Source organism: Citrus sinensis, chromosome 6 (genome assembly GCF_022201045.2).
Source record: "Citrus sinensis cultivar Valencia sweet orange chromosome 6, DVS_A1.0, whole genome shotgun sequence".
Taxonomy (NCBI): Eukaryota; Viridiplantae; Streptophyta; class Magnoliopsida; order Sapindales; family Rutaceae; genus Citrus; species Citrus sinensis.
This window is the reverse complement of record NC_068561.1, coordinates 7659658-7673805: the sequence shown is the minus strand read 5'-3', so window position 1 is coordinate 7673805 and position 14148 is coordinate 7659658. Positions and strand designations below refer to the sequence as shown.

Here is a 14148-nt window from a genome sequence, read left to right as displayed (position 1 = left end):
CACATTTCTGCATGCATATTTTCCTTTCATGTTTAGAATATGTTGGGGGGTAGGATGTTGTTTGAAAAAAAAAATATTTTCTTTGTTAAACTTATCATCTTGACCCACTCCAATTTGGAATATTACCTGATATCTTACAAGTTCCATCACCTATTTATGTTTGAGAAAAATGTAAATAATTGTTTTGTTCAGTGAAGTTATGCCAAACAAAAGCAAAAAAAAAATATATATATATCTCTACATTTTTCTCAAACATACACTTTGTTTTCCTTATTTCCCCTCTTTTGTTAGCCATGTCCCTAGCCTACGTTACGTCCTAATAAAAGTCCTTCTTGATTTTAGAGAACTATAGTCTGAAGTAGAAGCTAGTTATATGAGCTAAAAAGATGTAGTGGTGCATAAAAAAAAATAAATTGGGTTGACTAACATTTTTATTTGACTTGAGATCGTATTATTTCTAAACTGAGGGCATATTTCTTTCATCTTGGTGAGAGCATGTGATATCACTTCTTTATTATTTTCTCTCAATTACCATTTATTGGAGTGACTATTGTTATTGGGTTTAATTTCTTTGTGAGAGTGTCACTATTTCCAGTGAGATTTTGGGGTTTAACATGTCATTCTTGAAAGTAGTTGTGACAAAGTCTACTGGGCTGATTTATGTGGATGGTTAATGTGGGTGTGATGTTTCTTTAGACTGGAGATAATACTTATACTTTTATTTTATTATTATCATTAGTTTGATTGAATAAACATAATTGTTAAAAAAAATTTATTTTGGATTTGAATTTTGTTTTCGCTTTATTTGCTAGGGACTAGCAATAAGCTGTTTGGGGGTGTGTTGAGTGTTAGAAAATGTATATTTATAAAGGAGAAAATCATCATTTTACATTTCAAGTCTTACTAACACCCTTACTTTTATGTATTTAAGCTTCTTGTGATTTAATTACGTGTGTTTTATTTTAATTAAGTATTTTATATATTTTAGGGGCATTATGGTCATTTCACAATGAACGAGAGATCAGACGGCAAAACGGACATCACTTTTGAACTAAGGACGGTCGAAAACCTTAGGACAAGCATAAAAGGAAAAATGACATTGTTCACATATACGGTACTATTCACATGTACCGTACTGTCTACGTCACTGTTCACATAGACGGATCGATGACGTGGCATTGACTGATGATGTGGCATTGACTGATGAGGTGTCACGATCCTGTTGGACTAAAATTCTTATGCACTGTTGATTGGTGACGTGACAACATGTTAGTGGACCAAAAATTGCGCGTACGGTACATGCATATACACAGAATTATTTTCAACCAAACCGCGTTACTGTTCAAGCCGGGTTAAACCGTGTCACTGTTCAAACCGCATACTGTTGACTGATGATGTGGCGCAATCCTGAGCATCCAAAATGTTTTTAATCCGATGACCATGATTTACCCAATGCATCTATAAAAAGGGGGCCTCACCCCCCTAATTTGGCATCTCTGAATCCATTTTTGGGCTCTATTTTCTGTAATTTCTTCTCCATCTTGTATTTTCTACGTATTTTAATAAATTTCCATTTTGCCCCTAGTTCAATTATGAGTAGCTAATTTTCTTTCAAGCTTGGGTTGAAGGTGAAGTCTCAACATGTGTCATGGGCTTTAATTGGTAAATTTACTTTCTCTTCCCCTCTAGTTTTTGTGGATGTTTTGGCTTCTCGTCGAAAAATAATAATAATTTTGTCTAGATATCGCCCTGGTTTCACTGGCTCCCTAGTACAAAGTTATTATTATTTGGCATGATAAGCCCTTAGCACCATATTGATTAGAGTATAGTTCATGAGGTGTGGATTCCCCCATCATGATTTAATTGGCATTAATAAGGAATATTTAGCCCATGGTGCATGTTGATACGGATCCAGATACCCAAGTACGTCATTTCAATAGATTTCTCTTCAATTTATTCTTGCCATTTCAATTCCAATTTTAGGATAATCTAAATCACTTTCCCCACAAATCCAATCATCCTCATACAAAATTAATTCTACATATAATTAAAATCCACCTCCTCGTGGGATCGACAGTCGTCACCATTAATCTATTCTACAATAGATTCGTGCACTTGCGAGTTCAATAAAATTTGCACAACAACAACAACCTGAAACAATGGAGGCAAAATACCAAAACTTGTCATTAGACAAGTATTGCAACATCTTATAAATTAATTAAGTGTAAAGAAAACCAAAAATCTCTTAAGCAATATATACTTCAATAGCATTAACTCTTATCACTTACATCGTCAACATCACATCACACTCTATTTTCTCAACATGAGCCACAATACCTTTTAGCTAAAATACATCGTCATCAATCTAATATGGAATCCAACTGGATGGAGGCAAGTACATGTCACACAATTTGCCAAAGAGTTGCAGCATTGGATAATTGTTTTTTGCATTGCCGCCACGTGCATTTGCATTGCCGCCACGTGCATAGTATTTCTCCACACGTGTTGTACTACACCTTTCTTCCTTTTATTTTTATTTAGATTTGCAGCCCTTGTTCTTGGGCTATCAGGTGGAATTTACCATATACCATTAACTAATTGCACCTTGTCTTAAAATAATGGCTTTCTAGAACTACCAAGCTTTGGTTTTTCCCCCCATTTGCATCACCCATTGGCAAGTTCATGTTAAGTCTTTGACTTTTTCTTGGAATGACAGTGGTGTTTCTTATTGTCCCTTTTTTTTCTTCTTAGTTGCACTCTTATCCTTTTCATCAACTTCTTGCTTTTCTACCCTTTTTTAGGTGACGATTTCCTCTCCTGCCCAGCTGAGTTTTTGAATTTAGAAGGCTCCTAAAAATTACAATGTCAAATACCAACTCAATAAACCTAATAACATAGTATATGCACTGAAGTTGGGAAGAAAAAAAAAACAAAATAACCTCCTATTCAACTACATCCACTTTGTCATTATCCTTTTTTTCCAAGCAATCAACAATATCATGGCTAGGAACTACTAAGAAGGGGCAACTTCCAACATCTAGGTGGCAAGGTGTCTTCTTTAGTTGTTTGCTGATTTCTTGCAGCTGACTTTCAATTATTTTCTTTCAAGCATACAGTTCAGTCTCTATAGCATGTTTATTATGTGCATGAACTGTGTGAAAGTACTTTATAGGTGTTACAAGTTTACCAAGCCCTTGCATATGGCCAGTTCGAGGAAGCCTTCCTAGTGATTGTGCAAGCATGTCATTTCTTTCATTTGACTTCATAGAGCCTTTCTCAGCCTCCTTTTTGAACTTTTCTTATCACCATCAGAAATAAATTAGTAACAATATAAAGTTGTAATCTGCTCACACTAAACTAGTTAAAGAATATTTTAACTTATTGAAGCTCCTCGCCATTTTCATAACAATCTTCTCAGTTTCAAGGTCGTAAGCCACATTTTTCAGTCTTCGGGCTCTCTTTCAAAGTTCACTCTTGTCCACTAAGTCTTTTGAAATACCGGTTTTTAAGAACTAGTGGATAAACAAGTCATATTATTTAAGTCCACTCAAATTAACTTAATATAAACTGAGAGCCATGTACTTACCATATCTTGCATCAATCCAATGTATCCTCTTCGCCTAAGTCAATGATTTAACTTATTGGAGGCTCTTTTCTTCTTATTAGCACAACTGACTTTCTAAATAATTTCAAAATATTAGAGTGTTTATTGGTATATCTACAAAAAAAATTAACAAGTGACAAAACCTAAGTTGAAGATACTCACTTGAAAGGCATTGGATAAACATTGATCGACAAACTTCATCCAAACATGTTTCTTGATTTAGAGATAATCAATGGGAGGTTTGTATAGTCTCTTTCGATCTCATGTGAATGGCACAATGTACTTTCTTGTCAGCATGTACTTGAAGTCACGAAATGCGTGCTCAAATGACTGTAACAATTGCTTCTTACTTTTTGCTTGAACGATGAAGCACTCCTAATATTATATATGATGCTACAATAATTATATACAAGACCAGAATAATGACTTAAATTAATACCCTAATAAAATGTATCATGTTTGTTTATGATATGAATAATAATTACATACAAGACAAAAACATTTACCTGAATGGATTCCCATAAACACTCCTTTGTCTCAGTTGGAAATTTATGCTAATCAGTAAATAAAATTGAAATCGAAGTATAAGCTAAAACTCCAAGATAAAATTAGCTCAGTGGCTTCATCACCAGTAGGAACACCCAATACATTATATTGTACGACAATCCTCCCTTTCTTCGTTTTTAGCTTTTTGTTTTGCTTAGCACCCATATTAATGCTTTTGGTCTCATTACTACTCTTTGGAGCATCCATATAAGCACCTTCAACAACATCTACAGGACTTTTCATACCAGCCACAGCATCAGCAGCACCTTCCATGTCCTCTTCATCTTCTTCAAAGTTAGAGCCCATAGCATATGGATGAACATCAGGATTGGCACCATCATCAAACAGATCATCATAATTATCATCCATACCATTAATGCTATCATTAGGCACATTATCTTTAGCAATACCCTTTCCTTTATCCATTTAAGTACACCTAAAATACACAAATAACAATTATTCTTAATAAACAAAAAATAATAGTTCAAAAAGCCAATAAATGAAATAAAGAAACAAGCCACAACACAAAAAATATGCTAAAGAAAATAACACATTAAAAAGCTACAATTTAGATAATCATAATTTCCAAAGCTTAGTTGCAATTAAATAGTAAACAATAAAAAATACTTACTGTCAACTTTGTAAAAGGACAATCAGCTGTTAATCTAAATTCCCTCATTAGAATTTTGTGCATAGATTACATTTTCACCGTCAGCAGATTCTAATAACTTGTTATTTGGTAATTCAGTGGTGAACAGAGGGTGTTCAGTTGTATTTTTCACATCACGTTCATTTGTAGTGACCACTTTTGTTTTTCAGCCTATTCAAGTAAATAAAAAACTTGTTTAAGTTGAGAAGCCAATATAAATGGATCAAATTTATACCTTAACGGGTTTAGGTCCAGTAAGATAAATCCATGGTCATCATTCTTCACATAGGTAAAATTGGAAATGAAACCTCACATCATTTATTCTTATAAAAAAAAATCTCAAGATAGACAATCATTATTCATACTCCAACTGAATCCTTACATAAAACATTTGAAATAAATTCTCCAAAGAAAAGTCTCTAATCCAAAATAATAAAAAAATCTAGCCAAATTTTATCTTTAAAGCAACTCCAAAAATCCACTAAAAAAAATCTCCATCTAAGTACCCAAGCCACATCTCTAATTAATCTGCAAAATATTGGAGACGAGGGGTGAGCCGTCAACTCAGTAAGCAAATCCATGCACAATATTTGAAAACTTTTGTTATTATACCTTTAAATATTTTATAACATCTTATAATAACATCTTCATTTAGCAAAAGGATAGATTCATATAAAAGCATTAAAAACATTAAAACATAAACATTTGGTAGCTCATGCTTCGTAGTCATCATCATTTATAATTCATCATTCAAGGTATTATACCCCACATTGTTCCTCATTCAGGGTATTATACACCGTATTGTTCATAACATTATTGTGCATAAGATCATCATCATACCAGCAAGCTGGCCATATAGCATTACATAACATCATAACATTAACATCATATACATTACTACAGACTATAAGCCAAAATATTTTTTTGAATCCACCTTGTATCCTCTCATAAATAGCATTCAAAGTCTCCTAAAACATTTAAGAACCTTTCTTTGATCATTTAATTCTTTTACAAAATTCTTTAAGAAAACATTTTGTTTAAGAAGACTAGTTTCTTAAAAAACATTCATTTTAAAATACATTTTTATAAATTCATTTAAAAGTGCTTTTATTTTACAAAATTCTTTTAAATATTTAAGAAATAAATTTTGTAAAACTTTTCATTTAAACATAATTCTTGTAACATAAATTGCATTTATTATAAAGCACATCATGCATGAATCTATTTATCTTGAACCACAACAATCAATTCAATACTTTAAGAAAAAACCAAAGAGCTCACCCATGTCCTTAAGCCAAACACCAAGCAAACAAGTTATAAAACTTTCTTTTCCTTCTCCAAAGGGTTATCCACGTAAATTGATAGTGGGCGCAAATTCTCCCAATTTATTTCCTAACATACGAACCCAATCACACTCCAGTATAGGAATTTTTAGCAAATGGTAATCAACAACTTATATCTCATTTATAACTCTATAAAACGTCATCTCACATGTTATAGGATTTTTATTTTTTACACTAGCAGCATGCATTGCTTCTGTAATTAAAGTCACTCCACTATTCTGAGTAACATTAGTTGAGTCTCGATCTCGTCTTAAAAGTGGAAACCATTAATGTCATATCCTGTGTGTTTAACCACAAAAGGAAATGGCCCTTGTGATATCCAACGCAGGATATCTTATATAGCAACACCATTTTCTATCTAAGTAAATGTTGCTGTTTGTTTAATAAGAAGAAATGAATAGGTAATTACTACTGAAATGTAATGATATGTGAGCGTGAACCTTATCTGATAGCCAATCAGCAAAGGTACGATTTTGTTCATCTTGCAACCGTTTGTCATTTTAAGATGGATAACTAGTTCTAAGCCATTGCATGTGCTCACTAAAACATTAAAAAATTCATATTGTTAAATTACAAAAAAAAAATCAAATTCAATTGAATAAATATTAAAATTTATTACTTAAGAGGATGTATATTATCTAGTATATGGTTCAACTTTTCGTGTGTCGTATAAGACATACAAATGTGCTTGATCTATCAAATTTTGTATTAACTTGCACCCGTTTTCCACCAGATAATGGCTTCTCGATTGACAAGTTTTGGATATGTCCAGGTGGCATCCAACATCCAACAGTACACATATTTGACATGTATTCTGCACAAAATTCTAATTCTTCTTTTGCAACATAACTCTTCGCTGTGCAGCCCTCAAGACAGTTACGATTTCGAACATAACTTTTAACAATTTTCATGTATCTCTCAAATGGATACATCCATAGAATATAGACCACTACTATAAATATGGTCATTTGCGACCACATAAATTTTGCTATTAAATCTAATTTTCAATGACCATATCAATCAATGGTCGTGGATTATACATGATGCGTAAACTCAAATATGTAAACTTTTTTGCAACAACTATTTCATCTACTACGACCATGTCTTGACATTAGATAATATTATCTAAGATAAATATTAATTGGTCGCAGAATATCGCATAATTTGCGACACTCAATGATTTGGTCATAAAAACTATACTTTCTACGATGAGATTTTATGACCAATATATTTGGTCAACAAAAGTGATAAATTTGCAACAAAGATTTTGCTGGTTGCAAAAAGAATTATAATCGAAGGAGTATTTTTGTGACCAGATCAGTTTTGTCTAAAAAATATCATATTTTGGGACGAATTCTATTTTTGGTAGTGGAATATCATTTAATCGGCAACTAATAATGTTGAAGTCAGCATTTGGGATAATTTGATGATCCCATATAGAAGATACAAATATTATTTGTATTTATAAGAATGAATAATTCATGATTATTTTATAGTACAAAAGAAAAATTAATTTTTTACTTCTTTATTTTTATCCACTAATATATATTTTTTAAACACAAACTCTATGTTTTCTTTCATTACCTATAATATATATATATCATGCAATACTGATATTACCCCTAGGTGTTATGTCTCCAGGTTGGTTGTATATATAGATTTCTTATACTAAATAATATATCTCAATTATTCCAAAAGAATTAATTAATGGTCCACAAATCCTACTGTAATTTGCATAGAATAAATGGTCCTATATATGTTATCATATATTAAGTAAATTTTTTTGATAGAATATTATAATCAAATTTCATATTAAAAGATTATCGTATAGAGCTATATTAATTTTAAATTAGGATTTTTCCCTAATTCTTTTAGATTTAATGAAAAAATTAGTTTAACTATCAACATTAAAATTTAAAATCAATGTTGACCATTCATTAAACTAAGAGAGATTAGACAAAAAAAATTAAAGAAGGATCTTTGTTCTATTATTTTATTAGAAATCCTCATTATTAGTAAGCTAGCAAAATAGGTTTTTTTTTAAAAAATATTAAAATTAGCAAAATAAGCATTAAAAAATAGTAAAAAGAAGCAAAGTATCTAATTGGCGGGAGATTCAGAGTAATATGCACTATATATTTTTAGCCTATTTCACAATCAATTTTGGGCATCTGGTGCTGCCACTTTTAGTCTTAGAAAGAAAAAAATTAATATTATTATTTTATAAAAAGATATGTAAAAGAACAAAACATAAGAAATACAAAAGTCACAACTTTGTCTTCCTCTTTTAATCCTGAAATTACTTTCACTCACTTGGTTAGTCTCTCTCAACTATAGACTCAATTTTTCACTTTTTTTTGCACATTCAGAACCAAATCTCTAACAATGTAACTCCAAACCTTTTAAATTAGTTTATAACTAAAAATTATTGAAGACAATTTTGCTGCAATTATTGGAATAGGAAGCGGTAAATCTTCAAATTTCTACAGACCAAACAAAGGATGCTTAAAGTTTTATTTTACATGAATTTTTTTTGTTGAAATTGGTAGGCTTAGATTGTCGGGTTATTTTGTTCTTTTAGTGTTTTTTATGGCTGTATAATATGAAATGATTATTATTTTTATTTTTTCTAAATAAACTTTGGGTCTTGGTCTGCTATCATAAGAGTAAAAGTTCGCATGGAATAGTTGCTTCTTCACTGCCAAAAGTTGAAGTTCTTTCCTCAATCAGGTAATATGATGATAATTTGAAAAATTCTATCTTTATTATTTTGTCTTTATAATTAATTCTGTTAGGTATTAAGGAAATCAAGAACTTGGTACTTGATTGTAAAACTAGATGGAACTCCACTTACTTGATGCTTAGTACTGCTTTGTTGTATAAAGATATATTTGATTGCTTAAAGGAATGTGAGAGAAATTATACATCTTTGCCTAGTGAGTCAGGGTGGAATTTGTCAAAGCTTATGTGTGAGTATCTAAAAATTTTTTGTAAGTTGACAATACTTTTTTTAGGGACACGATATCCGGCATCTAATTTATTTTTTGCCAAGATTTGTGAAATTAGATTGCTAATGAATGCATGGTTACAATCACCAATTGATGGGATAAAAATATGGCCACTAGGATGATTGCAAAGTATGACAAGTATTGAGATGTTATTCATGGAGTTCTTGCAATGAGGACTATGTCAAATCCTAGGTGTAAAAAGCTACTAGTTAACTTTTTATTTCCTAAAATATATGGGGAAAAAGTTGAATTCAAAATTGAAAGGGTGCGTAAGTTATTTTTTGATTTATTGCATGAGTATAAAGTAAAGCATTCATTAAATTCAAGTAGAGGGTTAATAGTTCTGCCAATTCTCAAGCTGCTATAGCAGGGGATTCTATTATGTTGGACTTGGACTTGGATGAAATGGCTGATGAGTGGGCATTATTTAGAAATGAAAACACAAAGAATACTCATTCCAAATCAGAATTAAAGATTTATTTTGAGGAAAGTACTTTGCCTTCAGCTAGTCAATTTGATATTTTGTCATGGTGGAAGACTAATCAAGGCAAATATCCTATACTTACAAAGATCGCAAGAGACTTTTTGGCTATTCCTGTATCAACAGTTGCTTTTGAGTCCGCTTTTAGCACTAAAGGTAGACATTTGAGCCCTCATCGCAGTAGACTTCACCCATCTATAGTGGAGGCATTGGTGTGCACTCAAAATTGGTTTGGGCTTGAACAAACCTAAAAGGTATGAAAAATTTATTTATTAGAATCAAATGAATTTGTTATATTATTTTTATTATTAATTTATCACTAATTGGTTGTCTTGTTCATTATATTTAGGATTTACACATTTTTTTTTATGGAATTCCAGAGTAGGTAATACTTTATGCGGAGCATTTGATTGATGAAAGTTGGCTGAGTGAGCTATAGTCAAATGAAGTAGATGATTGAGAGTTCGGTCTTTAGACTAGTGGTTTGAAGTTTGAACTTTGAATTGTAGATTTATGTTATGGATTTGTATTTGTGGATGTTAATGCTTTGAAACTTTGAATTTTAGATTCTATATTTGTATGTATTTGTTTAAGAACCTGGATAAGTCATATGATTTGTATTTGATATTTTGTTGAATAATTTTTTTTTAACACAAGTTGAGTTAAGCAATTTGGGTTCAAAACCCGAATTTTTTTGGGTTAAACCTGGATTGAAAAAACCGGGTTCAAATCAGGTCTAATAATAAGAATTGTGTGTCCGGGAAAGGCCGAACCTGGACTCGGACATGAAAATTACCATCCTTAGAAACAATTCATGTGTATAAGTATGATTGTGCTATATTTTGGAAAGAGCATGAAGGTAGAGATCATTGTCTAGAATGTGGTGAGTCAAGATATAAAAGTAAAGATGGGAAAGGTTTCTGCAACAGGTGTTCCAGTATTTCCCATTAAAAGCAAGGTTAAAGAGGTTGTTTATGTCAAAGCATATAGTTGTTGATATGCAGTGGCATAAAGAAAAATGTATTGACATAGATGGGGTTCTAAGACATCCTGCAAATGTTGATAGGTCCAAGGATTTTGATAAAAAAAATATCATTAGTTTGCTCAAAAACTTCAGAATGTTAGTGTTGGTAAATTTTATAAGCAATAACTATCAATGCCAATGTGCAAGTATACACAATAAGTAATAAAGTGATAAATATTCAAGATCGTCTCCACAGGGATTGATGTTATTCAAAATGCTATAGCACTCACAATAACACAACTCAACTTGAAACCAAAACAAACAATTGTCAAATAATTCCTATCGTAATCAATAATTGAAACAAGAACTAAATAAAACAATACTGTAATGAAGTAAACTAGATTAACTGTGTGTAAGATTCGATTGAGAATATAGTAGTTGAATGATCAAACTCTCCTAATGGAGTGACTATTGTTTACTAAATTAGCACCAGTTGTTAGAATAAGTGTTGCAGCATCGGGCAGAATAAACCGGCATCCTTAACTATCGCATGTTGGAAATCTCATACCTTTAAATCTACTAACAATGATCAGTTGTTCATATATTTATGGTATGGCATTATAGCCTGTAATCTTTCTACCCTACAAGGTGAACATCTATGTCTAGAGTGTCACAAATCTTAACTTCAAGTATTGCCCTTATGGGATTCAGGACAACTTAATCCAGGAAACTCGGCTTAGGAACAAGTAATACTCTAATAATGTCCGCTAAGACATGCCCTTTTGCTGCTCTATCTTAACTGAAATTATTAAATGGGTGGTCAACCGAAATAACAGTTATATTCATAAAAGCTATTAGAGTAAAATACTACAGCAATATCATAACAACATATAAGAACAGTCAAGAACCCATTGGATTATTTGTCACTCAACTACAAGTAAATTTAGTTCATAATCTGGATGAGAGAAATAAACATAAACATATTGGTCTCAGAATACATCAAATCAATTAAGGGAAGAAGATAAATATAAGTTGAGCACGGTGAAAGTCAAAGCCAAGTAATTCTGCACGATTCTCCACCGTTGCCGAAACAACACTCTTCAATTCTCATATTCTTCTTCGTTCCTTCTAATTATTCTAATGATAGTTCCTTACCTCCTCTCTTTGTGATGAACCTCTCCTTTTTATATTTCAAATTAGGTTAAACCAAAGCCCATGAGCATGCATGTGTTTAAATTAGGAAACATGCAGATCGTGATTTTATGGTTGACCCGCGCCTAAGTTTTCTCCCGCATTGCTCCCAGATTGCTACAGCACTGGTTGCTATAACAGCTGCTACAACACTGCCTTATTTCCGATTGTGCTTTACTTCTTTTGTGGCCATCTTCCTTTCTCCTCTTGCTCTTCTAATGCCTCAACATCCTTTCATGAATTTAAAACCTGTTTTTAGCACAAATTACTATGATTCAAGCAAAACTTATTAAGACTTAACTAAAATAAATGCTTATGCAAAAGGTAACCAAAGTGTAATAAAAACACCTTATTTGTTCTCCAAGTGACCTTGATTTATGTCTAGAATTGATGTAATAACTCTCATTTCCTAGAGTTATCACACCCCCAAACTTAAACCATTGCTTGCCCTCAAGTAATGACACATACTAACATTTCCCGCAAACAAACATGCACACAACTTTAGCTCTTTTATCAAACTTGCAAGGATTCTTCCACCTTCCGATCACAATCTCAATCATACAAAATGCCCGTAGTAAATCAGTTATAGACTGAAGCTCCTTTCTATCCATAGTGTGTGTGTGCTCTTTCGGTTGAATTCCAGATATGCTATAACATCACCAAGGGACTGCATGAATTTCAGCAGTGAGAATACTTCATTCATAAATGGGGTAACAATACTTTTCACATACTCAACTGTGACAATTTTAGGATTTGACAAACTAGGGAATATTCTACCTCCTCACTGTAACATTTATCTTTCATGTGAATGTCAATCAATTGTAATGATGACACCCAATTACTCAAACCATGCCAGATCATAGTGGCTGCAGTAATAACTATAATGTAATCTTATCTAGAGGTACCTTTTACTCAAGGCTGAACATGAGGCTCATGAACAGACCTGACTACTCAAGGCCTTAGACAGAGGATTTATTTATTTGTTTATTTTTATTATTTTTTTTTCACTGTGCTACAACATTGCTCATAACTCTTGCTACCTTTGAACACAATTCTGTGTATGGGGTACATACTCAAATCTGGTTACCCAGCAACTTGAGCCATTGGAACAGATTGTATTTCATAGAAATCACAGTTAATCAACTTTGCTTTTCCCCCCAAACTTAAGATCTTTTTTTTTTCTTTTGGCTTTACTCTAGTAGTCTCATACAATTCAACCAAAGTCTAAGTGTCAGGATAAAATTTCACTTTCATCTATAACTTATCTTTACTTGGCATTCTCACAAATACTGTATAACACTCAATTTATCTTCATTAGGTATTCAAATCCATACACAAATAACAGATAACAGAGCTTCACACAACGCATACATAAATACATGCATTCGGAAACAACCCCCCCAAACTTGAGAGATGATGTGTCCTCACAAGCATACAGAACAAATGCACACAACTGGACAAGGATATAGAAGACTTTAGCAAATACCACACAGAGTGACAAACATAAAAATTTTTTAATTTTTTTTAAGATATAAAACTAGTAAGGAAAGAATACTCCCTTGTGGTGGTGATTGCAGCACATGACGGGATGCTATTAACGCTTCTTGGATGCATTGCGCAACTTGTCCTTTGGTGAAGCTTGTGGGGAAGTAGCTTGCAATGTCTTTACCTCTTTCGTCGCGGGGCTGGTGAGAGGAGTTGTGGATGGGGTTGCTGTAGCAGGGCCTTTAGAAGTACTGCCTTTTCTTTTATTGGACTTACGCGGGCTGGTGCGAACAGGCTGGCTAGGAGTTGGCTGGTGAGGAATTGGAGTTGTCGCATCAGCTGCCTGGCCTTCAGCTGTGATGGTTGCAATGATCGCCAGAAGTTGCTTGGCTTGCTCAGGTGTAGGAGTAACTTTGGCTACTGCAGCAGCGAGCTCGGTATCAACTTGCTCCATTTCATCTGCAAAGTCTGAAGGTGTTGCTATTTTTACTTTACCCTTGTCCTTCCCCTTTCTCGCAAGGACTGGAATAGAGGGTTCCTCTTCAGGGTCTTCTTCCTCTTCTTTTTGAATAATGTGTTTTTTTTCTGGTTTTGGCTGGGCTGGGATGGTTGGTTCCTCACTTTTTTTCTCTGAATTGTTCTCTGCCTCTGAGGGTGAGCTATCAATCTCAGACTTGTCACCTTCGTCCTTAAGTGGGTCAGATGGTTCAACATCTTCTGAGTCGACTGCTGCTTGTGGCTCAGTGGCAGCTTCCTCTGCAGGTTCATCTGAAGCAGTGACTTCTTCACTGGCTGCGGCTGGAGCACCTGTGGTGTTGGTGTCAAAATTGTACTGCTGGAGCAGTGTCTCAGGGAAGTTCCAGTGTATGTGTTTCAT

The 14148-nt window shown here is 33.1% G+C and overlaps 1 protein-coding gene across 1 annotated transcript; it reads right to left on the bottom strand.

Annotated features, from left to right (window-relative positions):
* Positions 1-13380: 13380 nt before the first annotated feature.
* On the bottom strand, positions 13381-14148 carry LOC107178774 (uncharacterized). The gene has a single exon (XM_015534362.1). It carries the CDS (start codon positions 14146-14148, stop codon positions 13381-13383), a length of 768 nt encoding a protein of 255 aa, XP_015389848.1.